The 25,422-nt window shown below is 42.5% G+C and overlaps 1 protein-coding gene across 4 annotated transcripts in view; it reads left to right on the forward strand.

The window, feature by feature from the left end:
- The window catches only part of TMCO1 (transmembrane and coiled-coil domains 1), a 114,039-nt gene extending 89,884 nt beyond the window's left edge, over positions 1 to 24,155 (forward strand). For 2 of the 4 annotated variants that reach the window (XM_077277249.1, XM_077277247.1), the window contains 3 exons: positions 6,414 to 6,558; positions 18,443 to 18,479; positions 23,846 to 24,155. In XM_077277249.1, the coding sequence (XP_077133364.1) occupies positions 6,414 to 6,558; positions 18,443 to 18,479; positions 23,846 to 23,952 (289 nt within the window). In that variant the 3' untranslated portion in view covers positions 23,953 to 24,155. The remainder of the gene's footprint in view (positions 1 to 6,413; positions 6,559 to 18,442; positions 18,480 to 23,845) is intronic. The other 2 variants (XM_077277248.1, XM_077277250.1) reach the window with 1 other exon arrangement.
- The last annotated feature ends 1,267 nt before the right edge of the window (positions 24,156 to 25,422 follow it).

Genomic DNA, 25,422 nt, shown 5'->3' on the forward strand with positions numbered 1-25,422 from the left:
GGGGGCCTCCCTGAGAACACACACTGAATTGGAAACATTTAATTTCACACCTCCTAGTGCCTTTGATGGGAAGACGCCAAATTGCAGCCTGACACTATCTATTATGAGAAAGAAAAGTATACAAACAGAGTTCAGAGAAAAATAATGTATTCATTGACAAGGTAGCCATAGTCCAGTCACAAACCAGGAATTAGAATATTAACCTGAGAGGCTGTTATAGAAATCTGATCTCCAGGTTAAATCTATAAATTAGGCCTTTACAGAAAGAAAAATGTTCAAAGACTGAGGGACATCCAAGCTGATGTGAGCCATTCCATATTCATTCCCCTCTCAGGGAGCAGAATGCCAGACTACAGAGTTTAGATATTTCTGTAAGTTTCCTTTTATTTTATAACTGTTTTGCATATTTGTATGTCACTTTTTATTCCCATATTCTTATATCCTTTTATTGTAAGCACTGTACCTTTTCTATTAACCCCTTCCCGACCTATGTCGCATACGCTGCGTCATGAAAGTCGGTGCCAATCCGACCTGTGACATAGCGTATGCGTCATGGAGGGATCGCATCCCTGCAGATTGGGTGAAAGGGTTAACTCCAATTTCACCTGATCTGCAGGGACAGGGGGAGTGGCACTTCAGCCCGGGGGGTGGCTTCACCCCCCGTGGCTACGGTCGCTCTGATTGGCTGTTTCACTTTCAACAGTCAGAGCGATTTGTAATATTTTACCTATGAAAACTGGTGAAATATTACAATCCAGCCATGGCCGATGCAGCAATATCATCGGCCATGGCTGGAAACCCTGATCTGCCCACCGCCACCGATCTCCTCCTCAGTCCTCCGTCCTGTGCTCCGCTCCCCTCCGTCCTCCTGTCCGCTCCCCCGTCCTCCTGTCCGCTCTCCCCCCCCCCCCGTGCTCCGATCCCACCCATACCCCCACCCCCCGTGCTGCGATCCCACCCACCCCTCCGTGCGTCCACCGAAACTGCCGGACTTTTCAAAAATGGTTCGTAAAAATCTCACACGAATCTGCAACGTGGGCACATAGCCTTAGGGTTAGGGTTGGAATTAGAGTTAGGGTTGGAATTAGGGCTAGGGTTGGAAATGGGGTTAAGATTAGGCTTGTGGTTAGGGTTATGGTTGGGGTTAGGGGTGTGTTGGGGTTAGGGTTGTGGTTAGGGTTAGGGGTGTGTCGGGAATAGGGGTGTGTTGGGGTTAGGGTTGTGATTAGGGTTATGGCTAGAGTTGGGATTAGGGTTAGGAGTGTGTCGGGGTTAGTGTTAGAGTTAGAATTAAGGGGTTTCCACTGTTCAGGCACATCAGGGGTCTCCAAACGCAACATGGCGCCACCATTGATTCCAGCCAATCTTGCATTCAAAAAGTCAAATGGTGCTCCCTCCCTTCCGAGCCCTGACGTGCACCCAAACAGTGGTTTACCCCCACATATGGGGTACCAGCATACTCAGGACAAACTGGGCAACAACTATTGGGGTCCAATTTCTCCTGTTACCCTTGCAAAAATAAAAAATTGCTTGCTAAAAAACATAATTTTTGAAGAAAGAAAAATGATTTTTTATTTTCACGGCTCTGCGTTATAAACTTCTGTGAAGCACTTGGGGGTTTAAAGTGCTCACCACACATCTAGATAAGTTCCTTGGGGGGGTCTAGTTTCCAAAATTGGGTCACATATGGGGGGTTTCTACTGTTTAGGCCCATCAGGGGCTCTGCAAACGCAGCGGGACGCCCGCAGACCATTCCATCGAATTTCAAAACGTCACTACTTCCCTTCCGAGACCCGACGTGTGCCCAAGCAGTGGTTTACCCCCTCATATGGGGTATCGGCGTGCTCAGGACAAACTGGGGAACAAATATTGGGGTCCACTTCTCCTGTTGCCCTTGTGAAAATAAAAAATTGCTTACTAAAGCATAATTTTTGAGGAAAGAAAAATGATTTTTTATTACCACGGCTCTGCGTTGTAAACTTCTGTGAAGCACTTGGGGGTTCAAAGTGCTCACTATGCATCTAGATAAGTTTCTTGGGGGGTCTAGTTTCCAAAATGGGGTCACTTGTGGGGGAGCTCCAATCTTTAGGTACACAGGGGCTCTCCAAACGTGACATGGTGTCCGTTAACGATTGGAGCTAATTTTTCATTCAAAAGTCAAATGGCGTTCCTTCCCTTCCGAGCCTTGTCTTGTTCACAAACAGTGGTTTGTGACCACATATGAGGTATCGGTGTACTCAGGAGAAATTGCCCAACACATTTTAGGATCCATTTTATCCTGTTGCCCATGTGAAAATGAAAACATTGAGGCTAAAAAAATTTTTGTGAAAAAAAAAAAAAGTACTTTTTCATTTTTACGGATCAATTTGTGAAGCACCTGGGGGTTCAAAGTGCTCACTATGCATCTAGATAAGCTTCTTGGGGGGTCTAGTTTCTAAAATAGGGTCACTTGTGGGGGAGCTCCAATGTTTAGGCACACAGGCCAAACGCGACATGGTGTCCGCTAAAGATTGGAGCCAATTTTTCATTGAAAAAGTCAAATGGCGCTCCTTCCCTTCCGAGCCCTGTCGTGCGCCCAAACAGTGGTTCCCCCCCCACATATGGGGTATGGACGTACTCAGGACAAATTGTACAATAACTTTTGGGGTCCAGTTTCTCTTTTTACCATTGGTAAAATAAAAAAATTGTTGCTAAAAGATCATTTTTGTGACTAAAAAGTTAAATGTTCATTTTTTCCTTCCATGTTGCTTCTGCTGCTGTGAAGCACCTGAAGGGTTAATAAACTTCTTGAATGTGGTTTTGAGCACCTTGAGGGGTGCAGTTTTTAGAATGGTGTCACTTTTGGGCATTTTCAGCCTTATAGACCCCTCAAACTGACTTCAAATGTGAGGTGGTCCCTAAAAAAAATGGTTTTGTAAATTTCGTTGTAAAAATGAGAAATCGCTGGTCAAATTTGAACCCTTATAACTTCCTAGCAAAATAAAATTTTGTTTCCAAATTTATGCTGATGTAAAGTAGACATGTGGGTAATGTTATTTATTAACTATTTTGTGTCACATAACTCTCTCGTTTAACAGAATATAAATTCAAAATTTGAAAATTGCAAAATTTTCCCCAAATTTCCTTTTTTTTTTCACAAATAAGCGCAAAAATTATCGACCTAAATTTATGACTAACATGAAGCCCAATATGTCACGAAAAAACATTCTCAGAACGGCTAGGATCCGTTGAAGCGTTCCTGAGTTATTACCTCATAATGGGACACTGGTCAGAATTGCAAAAAACGGCCAGGTCATTAAGGTCAAAATAGGCTGGGTCATGAAGGGGTTAAAGCTTAAGACTTTAATAAATTTGAACCTTGTATGCTCTAAAGAATCCATAGCCTTAGAGTTTGTAATACTGGTGATTGGCAGACAGTGGTAGTAATATTTCCGGGACTCATTGCCCGTGTGTTCGGTGAATGGTGACAGCGTGAGTGAAGCTGGGTGCGTGGTATTTGTCGGGGTGTGATTTATGCTCCCACTACAGCATAGGACAGGTTGAATGCTTGACTGAGTGAGAGGAGATAGATTAACCCTTGCAGGTGCAACCCCAAGTCACGTGCTGAGAAGTGGGTGCGTGACAAATTGGTGGCATAACGGTGGGATCTAATTTATTTCTATTAGTGCATGGTTTAAGCAATTATTCCCTGCACTAAAGAATTGGTATCCTTGCAAGGAGTGCACCAGTTCTACAAGGTTCAACTCACTGCTTTCTTAGACATACTTGCAAACCGTTTCCCTCTCTCGTTTTTCTTTTCTATTTTTATTTTTCAAAAGGCTGTTCACTAATAAGGCAGCCCTGTACAAGAAGCAGAGCAAAGAGGCTCTGATCAACCTCTGTGAGCAGAGAGGAATAGAGACAGCCGACAAATCCAAGGATCTGCCGATACGCGCCTTGGTCGAGCAGGACATATAGTAAAGTACTGAAGCATCTGGGCAAGGAGAGAGTCCACCTCGGAGAGGCCCAGCGCTGCCAGCTCTTGCAGGAGAGATACCTGATGGAGGTGCCAGTAATGCCAGTGCTGAGGAGCCTATGGACTTTACTTTACAAATGGACTTACAACAGCTGGGTACAAGTGATCCCAATCTGCGCCTGCAGCTTATTCTCCAGTACCGACAGGCTGAGAGAGAGGCTGCAGAATGCCAGGCTGCTGCTGCAGAACGCCGGGAGGAGAGAGCTTTCAAGCTTCAGATGGCTCAAATAGAAAGGGGTTACAGTCCTCATCTAACCCCCTCCCAGGAGATAAACCCAAGGAGACCACGTTTTGAAAACTTCCCTGTGATGGAGAAGGATACAGACTTAGATACTTTCCTACGTGGGTTTGAAAAAACCTGCCGGCAATACCATCTACCTTGTGAGCAGTGGGCGCAGTATCTAACTCCAGGGTTGACAGGCAAAGCCCTGGAAGTTTTTGCTGGCCTCCCAGAAGAGCTAGATGGGAACTATGAGGTAATAAAAGAGGCCCTGATCAGGAAATACAACCTAACCCCAGAAGTGTATCTGAGAAAGTTCCGGAACCTACAACGTGGATCAACTGACAGCTAAGCGGATGTCGTGAGCATCTTGAGGATCACGTTCCACCAATGGATCAGGGGACTTTCTGTTAACAGTTTTGATGACTTAATGGATCTTATGGTCAAGGATCAATTACTGCTGGTCATACATCCATACAAATACATGTTTCACTACATGGGGTATCTGCGTACTCAGGTGAAATTGCACATCAAATTTTGTGGTCCATTTTCTCTTTTACTCTTGTGAAAATAAAAAAGTTTGGGTCTAAAGTAATTTTTTTGTGAAATAATGTAAATTTTTTGTGAAGCAGCTGAAAGGCTAATAACCTTCTTGAATGTGGTTTTGAGCACCTTGAAAGGTGCAGATTTTAGAGTGGTGTCACTTTTGGGTATTTTCTTACATTTAGACCCCTCAAAGTCACTGCAAATGTGATGTGGTCCCTAAAAAAAAAAAAAAAATGATTTTGTAAATTTTGTTGGAAAAATTAGAAATTGCTGGTCAAATTTTAACCCTTTTTCTTCCTAACTAAAAAAAAATATTGTTCCCAAAATTGTGCTGATAGAACGTTGACATGTGGGAAATGTTGTGTTAACTATTTTGTTGTGACACAACTCTGATTTAAGGGCACAAAGTTAAAAGTTGGAGAATTGGTAATTTTTTTTTGCAATTTTCATTTTTTTTCCCATAAAAAAACGCAAGTATTATCAAAGAAATGTTACCACTGTCATGAAGTACAATATGTCACAAAAAACAGTCTCGGAATCAGTGGGATAGGTTGAAGCGTTCTAGAGTTATAACCACATAAAGAGACACTGCGCAGAATTGTAAAATTTGGCTTTGTCATTGAAGGGTTGTCCACTATTAGGATTACCCCTTCTTAAACTAAATGTTCGGCCCTGATAAATAGTAAAGCTTATACTCTCCTCCGGTGCTGTTCACGTGGGGTGGGAACTCTTTCTCTTCAGGGCTGTGATGTGGTGTTGTGACACGTAATCCTGGTGCCCGATCATTGCTGGCGTCATTGTCTCCGCCATCGTACAAACTGAATATGTAGAGGAAGTCAGGGCTGCAGCTGTAGCCTGGACTTCCTGTACATGTTCAGTTTGACCGCAGCGCTGATTGGGTGGCGAGCATCACGTGTCATTCCATAAAATCACAGCCCTGGGACCGCGAGTAACAATACCGAGGGAACGGAGCTGGCATGGAAGGTGAGTATAGGCTTTATTATTTTATTGGGGCATAACATTTAGTTTAACAATAGGTTGTCCTAGTAGAGGACAACCCATTTAAGGTCAAAATTGGCTCGGTCACTAAGGAGTTAATGTTCTTGGCTCATCCCTCCCTCTGATTAAAAGGAGAGGGAGTGAGGAGAGCAGATCTGAATGTCATTACGAACACATCTCCACTGCAGCTCTCACAGCCTTGTCAGCTCTGCTTTCCTCCTCTCTGCCCCCACATTGACAGTGCCCTGAGAACTGCTGATGTGTGTTTGTAATGAAACTCGGGTCCGCTCTCCTCACCCCCTTCTGCTTGTAATCAGAATGAGGGAGGTATCAAGAACATTATTAACTCGAAGAGATAGTTAAGTGCCCTCTCCCACCCATAGCACTTAACACCTCATTTACATAGTGCTCAAAAGGTGGATTTCTTAATATTCAGGCAATGGATTTACAGAATAAAGGTACCAATTAGTTCATTTTTTACTGGGCTACATATGTATGTAAAGATGTTAGAGGGAGTCAAACTTAATGACAGATTTACCTATAAAATACTACAGGACTTATATTTCAGGTGAATCCCCTGGTATGTCTACAATATATTGTAACTTTTGTGCAATGTGTTTTGTTTATTTTCAGTTTTGATGGTCGTGTTGTGGCAAAATTACCCTTTGTTCCCCTGTCCTACATTCAAGGGCTATCACACAGGAACCTATTGGGAGAGGATTATACTGACTGCTCATTTATTTTCCTCTACATACTTTGCACTATGTCTATCCGTCAGGTAAGTAAGCTTGTCAATTGGACAATTCATGTGTGTGAATGATTATAAGAGAGTTAGATCTTGGGGGTGACAAGCGATGAGGTGTCTGTTGGGCTCCTCGATCTGATGAGCAGCTTAGTTGGTAGGGCACCTATTTGTGGAAAGGGTCATTCTAAGAGCTGTATTTTATCCAATGGGTTTACAGCAATGTGCAGTAGAATATCGTTCTCGTTCAGCAGGTACCATATTAATTAAATCATTGGAGTACAGATTGTAAATGGGCGATATGAGTACCGGTATAGTAATCACGTCCTGTATCAGGATGTACATGTATTTCCCTGGGATTGTGTGGGAACAGCCGCTGGGTCTGTGCTAGCCACATTGGGAGTCTGCTATAACACACAGCTGAACCCCCTCCCCCACTGCATCTGCTGGGACCGAAACTAGATCTTCTCCCAACAGTGTAACTCATCAGATGCCAAGATAAAAACTGACCACTGCATCTGAGGCGTTTCACAGTCGGAGATTGCGCTCCGTTAGCCCATCGGCACCTCTGCAATATGATTATGGGGTGCTGAGGGCTGCTATGGCAACCAGAAGCCAGCCAATGGCCTCTGAGTCTGTCAGGTTCAAAGGCCTAATGTATCCTCTCGGCGGTGGGGTCTGCATAACAGACACAAAACCCCTGTCTTAAGGTACCTTCACACTAAACGACTTTGCAACGAGAACGACAACGATCCGTGACGTTGCAGCGTCCTGGATAGCGATATCGTTGTGTTTGACACGCAGCAGCGATCTGGATCCCGCTGTGACATCGCTGGTCGTTGCTGAAAGTCCAGAACTTTATTTGGTCGTCAGATCGGCGTGTATCGTCGTGTTTGACAGCAAAAGCAACGATGCCAGCAATGTTTTACAATGGTAACCAGGGTAAATATTGGGTTACTAAGCGCAGGGCCGCGCTTAGTAACCCGATATTTACCCTGGTTACCATTGTAAAAAAAAACACTACATACTCACCCTCTGATGTCTGTCATGTCCCCCGGCATCCGCTCTGCTGCTCAGAGCTTCCTGCACTGAATGTGTCAGTGCCGGCCGTAAAGCAAAGCACAGCGGTGACGTCACCGCTGTGCTTTAGGGCCGGCACTTACACAGTGCAGGGAAGCTGAAGGCGAGGGACGCGACAGACACGGCAATGTAAGTATGTAGTGTTTGTTTTTTTTTACATTTACACTGGTAACCAGGGTAAACATCGGGTTACTAAGCGCGGCCCTGCGCTTAGTAACCCGATGGTTACCCGGGGACTTCGGCATCGTTGGTCGCTGGAGAGCTGTCTGTGTGACAGCTCTCCAGCGACCACACAGCGACGCTGCAGCGATCGGCATCGTTGTCGATATCGCTGCAGCGTCGCTTAATGTGACGGTACCTTTACACATGAAAAATTGCTTATTTAGGGGGAAGGCAGGGGATAAAACCACTGCAAAAAAGACACATTTAGCATTGCTGTCTCCACAAAAACCCATACTACAAAGTTGAAAAAAAAGAAAATGCCAGAAACCCCAAATATTATCAGTAAAATACTGCTCTCTCCACAAAAAACAACCCACATCTAGCTCTGCAAACAGAATAATGTAAGTTTGATTCTTGCAATATGATGACTAGAAAAGTGATTTTTCTTATGTAAAAACAGTAAGGCAAAAAAATATATAATAATCTTTATTTTTATATAGCGCTAACATATTCCACAGCACTTTGCAGTTTTGCACACATTATCATCACTGTCCCCGATGGGACTCACAATCTAAGTTCCCTATCAGTATGTCTTTGGAATGTGGGAGGAAACCGGAGAACCCGGAGGAAACCCACGCAGACAAGGGGAGAACATACAAACTCCTTGCAGATGTTGTACTTGGTGGGATTTGAACCCAGGATTCCAGCGCTGCAAGGCTGCTGTGCTATCCACTGAGCCACCGTGCTGCTAATTTGTATATCATTGTAATCATATTGACCTGGGAAATGTTAACAATTCGATTCTACAGTACAGTGAATGCCATAAAAAAATAAAATCGTAAACCTTTCCAGATTTGTTTGTACTTCCTTGTTAAAAAATAAAATACCAGGTGATCAAAAAGTTCACTTGTTTCTCTCAAAAGATGAAGCCCTCACACGGCGCGGTCTATGAAAAATAAGTTAATGCTCAGAAAAAAGTTACTTACGTTAGAAAAGACAGGTCCATTATGTTCTGCCCTTCTCCACCAGTAGCATAGTTATTAAGGTTGAAGGAAGACTTTAAGTCCATCTAGTTCAACCCATAGCCTCACCTAACATGTTGATCCAGAGGAAGGCAAAAAAAACCATGTGGCAAAGAGTAACTCCACATTGGGGAAAAAAATTCCTTCCCGACTCCACATACGGCAATCAGACCCTGGATCAACAACCTATCAAGGAATCTAGTATATATAACCTGTAACATTATACTTTTCACGAAAGGCATCCAGTCCCCTCTTAAATTTAAGTAATAAATCACTCATTACAACATAATACGGCACAGAGTTCCATAGTCTCACTGCTCTTACAGTAAAGAATCCGCGTGTTATTATGCTTAAACCTTCTTTCCTCCAGTCGTAGAGGATGCCCCCTTGTCCCTGTCTCAGGTCTATGATTAAAAAGATCATCAGAAAGGTCTCTGTACTGTCCCCTCATATATTTATACATTAAAATAAGATCACCCCTTAGCCTTCGTTTTTCCAAACTAAATAACCCCAAGTGTAATAACCTATCTTGGTATTGCAGACCCCCCAGTCCTCTAATAACCTTGGTCGCTCTTCTCTGCACCCGCTCTAGTTCAGCTATGTCTTTCTTATAAACCGGAGACCAGAACTGTGCACAGTATTCTAAGTGTGGTCGAACTAGTGACTTGTATAGAGGTAAAATTATGTTCTCCTCATGAGCATCTATGCCTCTTTTAATGCATCCCATTATTTTATTTGCCTTTGTAGCAGCTGCCTGACACTGGCCACTAAATGTGAATTTGTCATACACCCATATACCCAGGTCTTTTTCATTGACGGTTTTGCCCAGAGTTTTGGAATTAAGCTCATAATTATACATCTTATTACTTCTACCCAAGTGCATGACCTTACATTTATCCCCATTAAAGCTCATTTTCAATTTATCATCCTAAGCTTCTAGTTTACATAAATCATCCTGTAATATAAAATTGTCCTCCCCTGTATTGATTACCCTGCAGAGTTTAGTGTCGTCTGAAAATATTGAAATTCTGCTCTGTATTCCCCCTACAAGGTCATTAAAGTATGAAAAGTCCATATACACTACGTCCACTGGGTTCTCTTGGTCCAGTCCGGAACTTACCTCTTCATAGAAACTAATCAGATTAGTCTGACAGGAACGGTCCCTAGTAAACCCGTGCTGATACTGGGTCATGAGGTTATTCCTCTTCAGATACTCCAGTATAGTATCCCTTAGAATGCCCTCCAGGATTTTACCCACAGTAGAGGTTAAGCTTACTGGCCTATAATTTCCGAGTTCAGTTTTTGTCCCCTTTTTGAATATTGGCACCACATTTGCTATACGCCAGTCCTGTGGTACAGACCCTATTATTATGGACTCTTTAAAGATTAAAAATAATAGTTTATCAATGACTGTACTTAATTCCTGCAGTACTCTGGGGTGTATCCCATCCGGGCCCGGAGATTTGTCAATTTTAGTGATTTTTAGACTATGCTGTACTTCCTGCTGGGTTAAGCAGGTGACATTTAATGGGGGATTTTTGTTATCACTGATCATATTGTCTTCCATGGAATTTTCTTGTGTAAATACTGATGAAAAAGTCATTTAGCATATTGGCTTTTCCCTCATCCACCATTTCACCCAGACTATTTTTAAGGGGGCCAACACTATCATTTTTTAGTTTCCTACTATTTATGTAGTTAAAGAATATTTTGGGATTATTTTTACTCTCTCTGGCAATGAGTCTCTCTGTCTCGTTCTTTGCTGCCTTGATTTGCTTTTTACAGAATTTTATTTAATTTTCTGTTTTTATTTAATGCCTTGTCACTTCCACCTTCCTTTAATTCTCTAAATGCTTTCTTTTTGTCCCTTATTGCGCCCCTTACAGCTCTATTTAGCCATATTGGTTTCCTCCTATTTCTAGTATGTTTATTCCCATACGGTATATACTGTGCACAGGTCCTATCCAGGATGCTAATAAACGACTCCCATTTTCTTTGTGTATTTTTATGTCTCAGGATGTCGTCCCAGTTAATTGCACCAAGGTCATCTCTCATCCGTTGGAAATTTGCCCTCCTGAATTTTAGTGTCCTTGTCACCCCCCTACTACCCATCTTATTAAAGGTTACATGAAAACTTATTATTTTGTGATCACTATTCCCCAAGTGACCCCCAACCCTTATATTTGATATGCGGTCTGGCCTGTTGGTTAATATTAGGTCTAGCAGTGCCCCCCTTCTTTTTGGGTCCTGAACCAGTTGTGAAAGGTAATTGTCTCTCATAGTTGTCAAAAACCGATTACCTTTGCTGGAACTGCAGGTTTCTGTTCCCCAATCTATTTCAGGGTAGTTGAAGTCCCCCATAATAATGACTTCTCCTGGAGTCGCAGCTTCATCTATTTGCTTTACGAGGATATTCTCCGTTGCTTCCATTATTTTTGCAGACTTATAACAAACCCCTATCAGTAATTTGTTGTTTTTTCCCCTCCCCTTATCTCCACACACAGGGACTAAATTTTCTTTATTCACCTATATTATCACGCAGGATGGGTTTTAAGGACGATTTTACATATAGACACACCCCTCCCCCTCGCTTATCTGTACGGTCATTTCTGAAAAGGCTGTAGCCCTGTAAGTTAACAGCCCAGTCATGGCTCTCATCCAGCCATGTTTCAGATATCCCCACCATGTCATAATTATGCTCCAACAACATTAATTCTAATTCGTCCATTTTGTTGGCGAGGCTTCTGGCATTGGTATACATGCACTTTATGTATCTCTCTGCACCTCTATTCTTTCTTAAATTATTAATTGATCTATCCCCATGCCACCGCCACCCCCAATTTCTTCATTTGTGCCCAGGTCTCTATCTGCACTATCTTCCCCCTCCTATAAAATGAATACCCTCACCCCAATCCCTAGTTTAAACACTCCTCCAACCTTCTAGCCATTTTCTCCCCCAGCACAGCTGCGCCTTCCCCATTGAGATGTAGTTCATCCCTAGCGTAGAACCTGTAGCCCACTGAGAAGTCGGCCCAGTTCTGCAGGAACCCAAACCCCTCCTTCCTACACCAATTCTTGAGACACTTATTAACCTCCCTAATCTCCCGTTGCCTCTCTGGCGTGGTACAGGCAGTATTTCGGAAAATACCACGTTGGAGGCCCCTCCCAGTAATCTGTCAACCCGATCAGCGATGTGTCGGACTCGAGCGCCAGGTAGGTTGCACACCGTTCAACAATCCCTGTCTTTGTGACAGATTGCCCTCTGTTTCCCTAATAATTGAATGCCCCACTACCAGCACCTGTCTGGCCTGCCCTGCTCTCCTATTTCCCTCCTTACTGGAGCAGTCACTCCTCCGGCTTTCAGAGGACATGCCTGGCTGCAGCAGTGCTACCCCTGTACTGGCACCCCCCTCATCTGCCAACTTGGCAAACTTATTGGGGTGTGCCAGATCAGGACTAGCCTCCCTGGCACTCTTCCCCGCTTCCTAACTGTCACCCAGCTTGCTGCTTCACTGTACTGCAGCTCCATCCTACCATCCCCCCCTCATATATCCCTGTGAGTGAGCAGTGAGCAGAAGACTCCTTTCTGTATTGTCAATGGATCTCAGTGTTGCCAGCTGCATATTTAGCATCAGAATCTGGGCTTCCAAATGCTCAACGTGCGCACATCTCGCACAGCAGTATGCACCCTCGACCGGCTGCTCAAGGATTGCATACATGTGGCAAGATGTGCACTGGATGGCATTAACAATAGTGGAGCACATTTCCTAATGGGGATTGCACCAGACAGAAAAGTTAAATAAAAAATAAATGAAAAGTATTAATAAAATACAGACAGCAATTCAGTAATTCCTCCCTTCGTAACTCCCTGAATCTAAAGTCACTGAATCACAAGTCACACTTACCGCTGTTCGCACTTATGCTCAGGTCACACTCTGCTCGTTCACACTCGCTAAGCAGAAGATTTAGGGTATGTGCACACGTTGCAGATTTGCCTGCGGATTTTTCTGCAGTAAATCCGCAGCTCTTGGCAGAAAACGCAGATGCGTTTTTGATGCTTTTTTTGCGTGGTTTTGATGCGTTTTTGCACGGTTTTGATGCGTTTTTTTATGTGGTTTTGTATGCGTTTTTGAAAGCTAAATAAAGATGTATTCTTGAACAAAAAAAAAAAAGATTTGTGATGTCATGTCTTGTCCAACCTCCTCTTTTAAATTTGTCAAACCCACACTCCATTACAAACATAGATAGACAGATGGAATGAGATAGATAGATGTAGATAGATATTTGGATAGTTAGGCTACTTTCACACATTAGGTTTTAGCCGTCGGGCATAATCTGGCGAGTTTTGGAAAAAACGTGTTTTTTTTTCTTCGGATTCGTTTTCTTTCTCAGAGTTGTATTAGCGCCGGATTGCGCCTGATGGCCACACGTTTCATCTGTTTTTTTGCCGGATCCGTCAAAAGAAACTGTTTCTGGCGGACGGAGAAAACGTACAGAGGAAAGTTTTTTTTCTGTCCTGCGAAAAAACGCACAGCGACGGATCCGGCGAAAAACGTATGAAACCGAGATGTAAAATGATGAATCCGTTTTTTCATGCATTTTTTCCATTGAAATCATGCACATTTTCCGTTCTCTCTCTCGCTCTCTCTAAAAAAAAAAAAAATAAATAAATAAATAAACGGATCAGTTGCATCACTTTTCACTATTTGCAACGGATCTTTTTCAAAAATTCGCTCGATCCTGCCTGACGAAAGCAAACTGATGTGTGAAAGTAGCCTAACTATCCATATATCTAACTACATCTATCCATCAGACAGGATCCGGCGAGTTTTTGAAAAAACTGACCCGTTGCAAATAGTAAAAAACTGATCCGTTTTTTTGAGAGAGAAAGAACGGGAATGTACATGATTTCAATGGAAAAATGCATGAAAAACCGGATTCGGAGGCCGGATTCATCATTTCACATCTCTGTTTCATACGTTTTTCGCCGGATCCGTCACTGCGCGTTTTTTCGCCGGACAGAAAAAACGGATCCTGTGGAAAAAAAAAACACGGATCTGTTTTCTCATAACTCGCCAGATTATGCCTGAGGGCAAAAACCTGATGTGTGAAAGTAGCCAGATAGATATATAGATAGATACAGTTGTGGCCAAAAGTATTGACACCCCTGCAATTCTGTCAGATAATATTCAGTTTCTTCCTGAAAATAATTGCAAACACAAATTCTTTGTAATTATTATCTTCATTTAATTTGTCTTAAATGAAAAAACACAAAAAGAATTGTCCTAAAGCTAAATTGGATATAATTCCACATCAAACATAAAAAAGGGGGTGAACAAAAGTATTGGCACTGTTCGAAAAATCATGTGATGCTTCTCTAATTTGTGTAATTAACAGCACCTGTAACTTACCTGTGGCACCTAACAGGTGTTGGCAATAACTAAATCACACTTGCAGCCAGTTGACATGGATTAAAGTTGACTCAACCTCTGTCCTGTGTCCTTGTGTGTACCACATTGAGCATGGAGAAAAGAAAGAAGACCAAAGAACTGTCTGAGGACTTGAGAAACCAAATTGTGAGGAAGCATGAGCAATCTCAAGGCTACAAGTCCATCTCCAAAGACCTGAATGTTCCTGTGTCTACCGTGCGCCATGTCATCAAGAAGTTTAAAGCCCGTGGCTAACCTCCCTAGATGTGGACGGAAAAGAAAAATTGACAAGAAATTTCAACGCAAGATTGTACGGATGTTTTAATAAAGAACCTCGACTAACATCCAAACAAGTTCAAGCTGCCCTGCAGTCCGATGGTACAACAGTGTCAACCCGTACTATCCGTCGGCGTCTGAATGAAAAGGGACTGTATGGTAGGAGACCCAGGAAGACCCCACTTCTTACCCCGAGACATAAAAAAAGCCAGGCTGGAGTTTGCCAAAACTTACCTGAAAAAGCCTAAAACGTTTTGGAAGAATGTTCTCTGGTCAGATGAGACAAAAGTAGAGCTTTTTGGGCAAAGGCATCAATATAGAGTTTACAGGAGAAAAAAAGAGGCATTCAAAGAAAAGAACATGGTCCCTACAGTCAAACATGGCGGAGGTTCCCTGATGTTTTGGGGTTGCTTTGGTGCCTCTGGCACTGAACTGCTTGACCGTGTGCATGGCATTATGAAGTCTGAAGACTACCAACAAATTTTGCAGCATAATGTAGGGCCCAGTGTGAGAAAACTGGGTCTCCTCAGAGGTCATGGGTCTTCCAGCAGGACAATGACCCAAAACACACTTTAAAAAGCACTAGAAAATGGTTTGAGAGAAAGCACTGGAGACTTCTAAGGTGGCCAGCAATGAGTCCAGACCCGAATCTCATAGAACACCTGTGGAGAGATCTAAAAATGGCAGTTTGGAGAAGGCGCCCTTCAAATATCAGGGACCTGGAGCAGTTTGCCAAAGAAGAATGGTCTAAAATTCCAGCAGAGCATTGTAAGAAACTCATTGATGGTTACCGGAAGCGGTTGGTCGCAGATATTTTGGATAAAGGTTGTGCAACCAAGTATTAGGCTGAGGGTGCCAATACTTTTGTCTGGCCCATTTTTGGAGTTTTGTGTGAAATGATCAATGTTTTGCTTCATTATATTTTGTGTTTTTTCATTTAAGCCAAATGAAATTAAGATAATACCAAAGAATTTGTGATTGCAATCATTTTCAGGAAGAAACTGCGTATTATCAGACAGAATTGCAGGGGTGTCAATACTTTTGGCCACAACTGTGTATCTACATGTACATCCATATATATTTGGACAGATACATTTTCTAATTTTGCTTATAGACATTACCACAATGAATTTTAAACAAAACAATTCAGATGCAGTTGAAGTTCAAACTTTCAGCTTTCATTTGATGGTATCCACATTAAAATTGGATGAAGGGGTTAGGAGTTTCAGCTCCTTAACATGTGCCACCCTGTTTTTAAAGGGACCAAAAGTAATTGGACAGATTAAATAATTTTAAATAAAATGTTCATTTTTAGTACTTTGTTGAAAACCCTTTGTTGGCAATGACTGCCTGAATGTCTTGAACTCATGAACCATCGCCAGACGCTGTGTTTCCTCCTTTTTGATGCTCTGCCAGGCCTTCACTGCGGTGGTTTTCAGTTGCTGTTTGCTTGTGAGCCTTTCTGTCTGAAGTTTAGTCTTTAACAAGTGAAATGCATGCTCAATTGGGTTGAGATCAGGTGACTGACTTGACTGTTCAAGAATATTCCACTTCTTTGCTTTAATAAACTCCTGGGTTGCTTTGGCTTTATGTTTTGGGTCATTGGTCGTCGTTTCATACTACAGATGGACAATCAGTTTGGCTGGATCTGAGCACACAGTATGGCTCTGAAGACCTCAGAATTCATTCGGCTGCTTCTGTCCTGTGTCACATCATCAATAAACACTAGTGACCCAGTGCCACTGGCAGCCATGCATGCCCAAGCCATCACACTGCCTCCGCCGTGTTTTACAGATGATGTGGTATGCTTTGGATCATGAGCTGTACCACGCTTTCGCCATACTTTTCTCTTTCCATCATTGTGGTAGAGGTTGATCTTGGTTTCATCTGTCCAAAGAATGTTCTTCCAGAACTGTGCTGGCTTTTTTAGATGTTTTTAAGTCCAGTCTAGCCTTTTAATTCTTGATGCTTATGAGTGGCTTGCACCGTGCAATGAACCCTCTGTATTTACTTTCATGCAGTCTTCTCTTTATGGTAGATTTGGATATTGCTACGCCTACCTCCTGGAGAGTGTTGTTCACTTGGTTGGCTGTTGTGAAGGGGTTTCTCTTCACCATGGAGATTATTCTGCCATCATCCACCACTGTTGTCTTCCGTGGGCGCCCATGTCTTTTTGCATTGATGAGTTCACCAGTGCTTTCTTTCTTTCTCAGTATGTGCCAAACTGTAGATTTTGACACTCCTAATATTGTAGTAATTTCTTGGATGGGTTTTTTCTGTTTTCGCAGCTTAAGGATGGCTTGTTTCACCTGCATGGAGTGCTCCTTTGACCGCATGTTTACTTCACAGCAAAACCTTCCGAATGCAGAAACCACACATCAAATGAACTCCAGGCCTTTTATCTGCTTAATTGAGAATGACATAACGAAGGGATTGCCCACACCTGTCCATGAAATAGCCTTGGAGTCAATTGTCCAATTACTTTTGGTCCCTTTAAAAACAGGGTGGCACATATTAAAGGAGCTGAAACTCCTAAACCCTTCATCCAATTTTAATGTGGATACCCTCAAATGAAAGCTGAAAGTCTGAACTTCAACTGCATCTGAATTGTTTTGTTTAAAATTCATTGTGGTAATGTCTATAACCAAAATTAGAAAAATGTTGTCTCTGTCCAAATATATATGGATGTAACTGTATGTATCTACAGATATATCTATGTATCTATCAATATATCTATAGATCGATGTAGCCATAGTTATCCATCTATAGATATATCCATAGTTATATCTATAGATATATCTATACATATATCCTTAGTTATAAATGTATAGATATATAGATTTATCTATGGATATATCTATAGATTATCCATAGATATATAATAGCAAGGCCTATGTTTCTTACTGAACGGAAAAACAGAAAAAAAATGGCGTGGGCTCCCGCGCAATTTTCTGTGCCAGAGGGGGAAAGCTGATGGCCGGGGGTCAATATTTGTAGCCTGGGAAGGGGGTAATACCCATGGCCCCCTCCCAGGCTATGAATATCAGCCCGCAGCTGTCTGCGTAGCCTTTACTGGCTATTAAAATAGGGGGACCCCCCCAAAAAATGATGTGTGGTCCCCCTTTATTTTATAGCCAGTAAGGCTACGCAGACAGCTGCGGGTTGATATTCATAGCCTAGAGAGGGGCCATGGCTATTGCCCCCCTCCCCAGCTACAAATACCAGCCTCCCCTGAAATGGCGCATCTGTGAGATGCGCCAATTCCGGAACTTAGCTCCTCTCTTCCCACTCCTGAGTATCGGTGGGATATGGGGTAATAAGGGGTTAATGTCACCTTGCTATTGTAAGGTGACATTAAGCCGGGTTAATAATGGAGAGGCGTCAATAAGACGCCTATCCATTATTAATCCTAGAGTAGTGAGAGATAAAAAAATATAGACACAGCCAGAAAAAAGTATTTTAATATTCTTAATTTAACCATACTTACCATACTCGATCATCTGTAAAAAATTAAAAATAATAAACCGTATACTACCTGTCCGCCGTAGTCCAATTAATAACGAGTGTCCCACGACGATCTCCCCTATAGAACAGTGACATCGGGTGATGTCACTGCTCTATAGTCCTCCAGTGACACACTGACAGGAGACAATGGCTCCTGCAGTGCATCACTGAGGTTACCTTAGATCAGGGTCTCACTTTATGGCATTGCTGCGTGGGAACGTTCTCACACAGCAGTGCCACAAGTGAGACTAGGGACTATTTTTTACAGTGGCGGAGGAATACAGTGCGGAAGGATACCTTCCGTCATTGTATTCCTGGAGCCCCTGGAGAGCGGTCGCGTCAGCTGATGCTGCTGCTCTCCACGGGAGATAGTCGCGGGACACTAGTTTTAATTGGATTTCTGCAGATCAGGGAGTATATTGTTTATTATTTTAATATTTTTTACAGGTGACACTGGTTTCGGGGATCAAGGTGACAAGTGATGGTGAGTATGTACTCTATGTTGTATGTACTGTAGGTCTAGATGTTCTATGTATGTTGTATGTAATATATTGTATGTATGTAGTATGTTGTATGTATGTTGTACACTCACCGGCCACTTTATTAGGTACACCATGCTAGTAACGGGTTGGACCCCCTTTTGCCTTCAGAACTGCCTCAATTCTTCGTGGCATAGATTCAACAAGGTGCTGGAAGCATTCCTCAGAGATTTTGGTCCATATTGACATGATGGCATCACACAGTTGCCGCAGATTTGTCGGCTGCACATCCCAAAGATGCTCCATACAAGGCAGGATGGATCCATGCTTTCATGTTGTTTACGCCAAATTCTGACCCTACCATCCGAATGTCGCAGCAGAAATCGAGACTCATCAGACCAAGCAACGTTTTTCCAATCTTCTACTGTCCAATTTCGATGAGCTTGTACAAATTGTAGCCTCAGTTTCCTGTTCTTAGCTGAAAGGAGTGGTACCCGGTGTGGTCTTCTGCTGCTGTAGCCCATCTGCCTCAAAGTTCGACGCACTGTGCGTTCAGAGATGCTCTTAGGCCTACCTTGGTTGTAACGGGTGGCGATTTGAGTCACTGTTGCCTTTCTATCAGCTCGAACCAGTCTGCCCATTCTCCTCTGACCTCTGGCATCAACAAGGCATTTCCGCCCACAGAACTGCCGCTCACTGGATTTTTTTTCTTTTTCGGACCATTCTCTGTAAACCCTAGAGATGGTTGTGCGTGAAAATCCCAGTAGATCAGCAGTTTCTGAAATACTCAGACCAGCCCTTCTGGCACCAACAACCATGCCACGTTCAAAGGCACTCAAATCACCTTTCTTCCCCATACTGATGCTCGGTTTGAACTGCAGGAGATTGTCTTGACCATGTCTACATGCCTAAATGCACTGAGTTGCCGCCATGTGATTGGCTGATTAGAAATTAAGTGTTAACAAGAAGTTGGACAGGTGTACCTAATAAAGTGGCCAGTGAGTGTATATATGTTGCATGTATGTAGCATGTTGCATGTATGTAGCATGTTGCATGTATGTTGCATGTGTGTAGTATGTTGCATGTATGTAGCATGTATATAGTATGTTGCATGTATGTTGCATGTATGTAGTATGTTGCATGTATGTAGTATGTTGCATGTATGTAGTATGTTGCATGTATGTAGTATGTTGCATGTATGTAGTATGTTGCATGTATGTAGTATGTTGCATGTATGTAGTATGTTGCATGTATGTAGTATGTTGCATGTATGTAGTATGTTGCATGTATGTAGTATGTTGCATGTATGTAGTATGTTGCATGTATGTAGTATGTTGCATGTATGTAGTATGTTGCATGTATGTAGTATGTTGCATGTATGTAGTATGTTGCATGTATGTAGTATGTTGCATGTATGTAGTATGTTGCATGTATGTAGTATGTTGCATGTATGTAGTATGTTGCATGTATGTAGTATGTTGCATGTATGTAGTATGTATGTTGCATGTATGTAGTATGTATGTTGCATGTATGTAGTATGTATGTTGCATGTATGTAGTATGTATGTTGCATGTATGTAGTATGTATGTTGCATGTATGTAGTATGTATGTTGCATGTATGTAGTATGTATGTTGCATGTATGTAGTATGTATGTTGCATGTATGTATGTTGTATAATATGTTGTATGTATGTAGTATGTTTGTTTTTTTTATACATTCAACACATTAGCCGGATGATGGGACTACTACTGTCCCATCATTGGCTAATGTGTCAATCACTGTCACTGTAGCAGGCATAGCCCGATAGGACTTGTAGTCCCATTGGACGATGCCTGCACACACACACACCCGGGCAGGCCGGCGACCACCCGGGCAGGCCGGCGACCACCCGGGCAGGCCGGCGACCACCCGGGCAGGCCGGCGACCACCCGGGCAGGCCGGCGACCACCCGGGCAGGCCGGCCACCACCCGGGCAGGCCGGCCACCACCCGGGCAGGCCGGCCACCACCCGGGCAGGCCGCAGACCCGGCACGGAGAGCTCGCAGACCCCGCCCGCACACAGCCTCCGCCCACACTCCGCCCACACTCCGCCCATACTCTTCCCCCCCCTCCCGAGCCGCAGAGTTTCATCCTCAGCTAAACCGCATATCTTTTTACATCTGCGGTTTTGCTGCGGAAGTGCCCGACTCAATGCAAGTCAAATGGTGCAGAAACACTGCAGTTCCGCACGTTTTTTTCCGCAGCATGTGCACAGCAGATTTGGTTTTCCATAGGTTTATACATGGTACTGTAGACCGCATGGAAAACTGCTGCAGATCCGCAGCGTCAAAAACGCTGTGGATTCGCGGTAAGAACCGCAACGTGTGAACATGGCCTAAAAGATTTTTTTTTTCTCTTTCCCCTCAGCAGCAATCCACCTTGCTGTTCAATGCACTTCCAAAAAGGACTTGAGCCCCAACCAGCTGCCCCCTATAAACCCTTGATTATGAGCCCCCACCCTAAATTAACCCCTTGTGAATATAGCTGAGTGATAACATTCTCTATTGCTAGATTATTTGTAACCCACAATGCCATTTGGTGCAAGAAAACTTCCAGACCTTTTTTAAATGCTGATCTAATGTCTGCCATTACTACCTCGTGGTAGGGCATTCCACAGTCTGACTGCTCTAACTGTAAAAATCGTTTCCTATTTAGCTGTTGGAATTGCCTTTCCTTGACATGTAATGAATGCTCCTTAAGCCTCTTGAAAGGCTAAATCTTGTGCTAGTTTTTTGTGTTGGACATGCAGGTAATTATACGTGTAAATGAGATTGCCCCTGAGACCTCCAAACTGTGATCAAAAAGAAAAAACACAAATTGTATAAGGCTACTTTCACACTAGCGTTTTTTTGCATACGTCGCAATGCGTCGTTTTGGTGAAAAAACGCATCCTGCAAAGTCATCTGCAGGATACGTTTTTTCCCCATAGACTAACATTAGCGACGCATTGCGACGTATTGACACACGTCGCAACCGTCGAGCGACGATTGCGTCGTGTTGTGGCGGACCGCCGGCAGCAAAAAACGTTACATGTAACGTTTTTTTGTGCCGACGGTCTGCCATTTCCGACCGCGCATGCGCGGCAGGAACTCCGCCCCCACCTCCCCGCACCTCACAATGGGGCAGCGGATGCGTGGAAAAACAGCATCCGCTGCCCCCGTTGTGCGGCGCTTGCACAGTATGCGTCGGTACGTCGGGCCGACGCAGCGCGACGGCCCCGTACCAACGCTAGTGTGAAAGTAGCCTTAGATTGTCAGTATAGTGCTTGGTAGATGGAGTAGGCAGGCACAAGGATGGATGTAGAGAGTGGAATAGGAGCTAAAGGAAAATCGAAAGTAAAGATAACAAGTGTTTGGGACTTTTTGTGGAAAAACCTGTGTCTTTTTTTCTGTGTTTGCACAGAACACCACTTTAAAGTATTTTTGCATATATGATCCTGACCAATTTTAAAGTCCAACTTCAATAGTTGCAGTAGAATACCCATCTAAAGAAGCCCCCAATTTGCTGAGTTTAGATTTGGGAGTGAGTAAGTAGAAGCCTTATTGTATTGCTAGAGACCGTGGCTTCCTCTGGGGTGCAGGGTGCAGCATAGTGAATAACGTAAAACCTAAAACCACACAATTGAATAGTTGACACGTTGGGTAACAAGTTAAGTGTACCATGAGGTCACTGACAAACAACTTATCCAGAAATAAAACCAAGAACCGACCCTCATACGGTTCTATTTACACAACAGAAAGTTATTTTTCCTGGAAAGTGACAATAAAGGTATGTGTCCACGTTCAGGATTGCTTCAGGATTTGGTCAGGATTTTATGCAGGTAAAATCCTGACCAAATCTGCACCTAAGGTCACTGGCAGGTCACCTGCGTTGTCCTTGAGTTTTTTCTGCAATGTAAGGACATGCTGCGTTCTTAAAAGACGCGCCGCATGTGAGTGTTCTCGGGTGTGCCGCATGCGTCTTTTACTGCATAGTGGAGACAGGATTTCATGAAATCCCCTCCACTATGCTGTAACATCTGGACGCTGCGTTTTTTATGCATGCTGCTCAACGCTGCGTCAAACTCAGCATTTCCTGAACATGGACACATACCCTTAAAGTGTGTTTGTCATAAAGGCAAGCGGTACTTATCAGCACTAGTGTTTTGTGTGAGAATGCTTCTAATCTGGATTGTAGACATGTTTAGTGTTTGAGCAAAGCCCATGTCAAAAATCGTGGGTATTTAATTGTGGATAATTTCTTTCCCTTTTCCCTCCTTGTGCTTGTCTTGGTAATGGATGCATGCTATTATGTATTCAGACATTTGTGAGGGAGCAGCGATCTTTTTTGCCAATTAAGAACATTACTAATTCAGGATGAGATTTGTCCAGGCCTGGTATGTAGCGCTTTGTTAGGGCTCATTCAGACATCAGTTTTTCATGTACGAGTTCAGTGTTTTTCACTGATAGGACATGTACCTATTATAGTCTGTGGGGCCGTTCACATACTTACGTATTTTTGGGAGCAGAGTCATCCACACCAAATCATGGATGTCCGATTTTGATCTAAGTCGCAGATTAAACTTGCTGATTGAAAAAAAATCGGACAGCACTTTGATCCATCTGTGGGCTGTTTTCACTGACTCTTGGAAAAGCTTGAGAAACTGACATATTTTATTCTTGTCCATTTGAGGAAAAACTGATGGTAAAAACTGTCAATTTGACCAAATACTGATGAAAATTGATTTTTCTGAAGTGCAAAAAAATTACCCCAACGTCTGAATGAGGCTCAGATTTCCGAGTAACACTTTCCCCGGCAGCTAAGGATGCTCTATTTGTTGTCCTTTCTCAGGGAAGCGCGCAAATCCTGTGTCTGAGCTTGTGACTTCCTGTGTATAGTGCGCAGACTGTGGGAATGCAAAGTTAGGTGTGGTTTATTAATGTCCTCTTATCCTGTGTTAATTTTAGGCATTGGCTCTATGTACCTGGCTCCCTAAGTGCCTTGGGTAATCTAGAAGTGTAAGATCTTGTACAAAATGATCTTTTATATCAGTAGTAGTTACTGATGGGCCCCACATCGGTAGAGATCATTTCTGCAACATCGGTAGAGATAATTTCTGCTTGCCTAGTACTTTACATGATCCCTTCATATCATCTCACTCATCACTTTAGACAAAATACAAGTTTCAATTTTCTCTTTTGCTTTGATAGAGGCAAAAATAGTTGCATCTTGTCAGTGAAGCAGCATGTGACGTGCATAGTAAGCCTGGAATGTACATTTCGTGGTTTTAATGTAAGCAAATTGTGAGTTAAGTGGGAGAAATAACATCAATCTAATTTCTGTTTGTTCCCAGAATATCCAGAAGATGCTGGGACTCGCACCCTCACGGGCTGCTACCAAACAGGCAGGGGGATTCTTGGGACCTCCTCCACAAGCTGGAAAGTTCTCCTAGTGAACTAGCATAAAGGAAATAGACAATCACTACTGCCTCTGTTTTGAATCCAAGTGTTAAAGCCATCGACTTCACAGTTTATGGAGCTTCAGAAGAGTAAACTCATGCACACTTTGATGTGTAATTTTTTTTTTCCCACTGGAAAATTAAGCAAATGTTTTATAGAAAATGTCTTGTATTTAAAATAAAATATATCAGATCAAGTGCAACACTTCTTGAAAAAAAGAACATGATGTGTCTCAATGGTAGATTTCATGTATCAAGTTATAAATTTAAGAATCTGTTTAGTTGCTCATAGAGACAGATAAGGTTATTGAGTTAGAGGTGCACAAAGACTGACGATTTTTCAAGTTTTACAATGTTTAACACAGTATTTTTGTACGCTAATTTAAGAACTAGTTGGTAACGTTTCATCCTGAAGGAGCAAACTTGTACAATTGAAATGTTAGATTTGATTAAGCAATAACTTATTTGAAAAAAAATTACCTTTAGTTTATGGTCATCATTATACTTTTTTTTTTTTTGTATGTTAATCACTTCATTATGGCTTGGGTTAGATAAGGTGAAGGCAATACATTTTAAATTAGTTTTTTGTTAACTTTTTAAAGTAGTCGATGGGGTTTTTTAATTCAGCACAAATAAAAAGTAATGGCTTATGTAGTGCAAGGGAATGCACTTCGAAAATTTTATTTTATCTGTTTTTATGCACAGAAGAATATGTATTGCAAAAATAATTACAAGTATGTGTCTCTAATCACTAAACTCTGTTCTTTAACAACTCAGTATACAATGGAGAGTGCATTTTTTATCAACATAACTTTTATGGTGACACCGCAATTGTTTTGTGATGTATGTGCTACATTACATGATAATGCTGAATCAAACCAAGTATAACCTAAGCGGAACCTTAGAATAAGAGACTGACCGTCACTTCCAAACGGAAGACAGGTGTGTACAGGTGCTTACTAAGAGTAGACATCTCCATATATAACCAATAAAGTCGCACTCTGTAGCACTATAGCGTGCAAACATGAAATATGAATTGCATTACTGCTCTAGAAAATAGGAAAAATTGAGAATACTTGGGCCATAAGTTGGCCAATTCATGTGTACCAGGCAGCTGCAATAAGGCAACGAGAATAGCCTTATCGTGGCTGGCAAGCAGGGGGAAGTAATGAAAAAACGGTGTCTTCCAAACCCAAAATTTTATACACACACATTATTAGTGAGGGACATATAAAAATCTAACGGATATGCAATGGTTTATTGTATGTAACCCATGTCTTATATCCTGTTGGGTTCTGTAATGATTTTACAGAACCCTACTTTATTCAACCCACATGTCTGGGAGACGGCATTTAAACCGACTGCATTTAAACCACGCTCATGATCAATAGAGGTATATAGGGAGACTACAGTACAGACCAAAAGTTTGGACACACCTCCTCATTTAAAGATTTTTCTGTATTTTCATGACT

Source organism: Ranitomeya variabilis, chromosome 8 (genome assembly GCF_051348905.1).
Source record: "Ranitomeya variabilis isolate aRanVar5 chromosome 8, aRanVar5.hap1, whole genome shotgun sequence".
Classification (NCBI taxonomy): Eukaryota; Metazoa; Chordata; class Amphibia; order Anura; family Dendrobatidae; genus Ranitomeya; species Ranitomeya variabilis.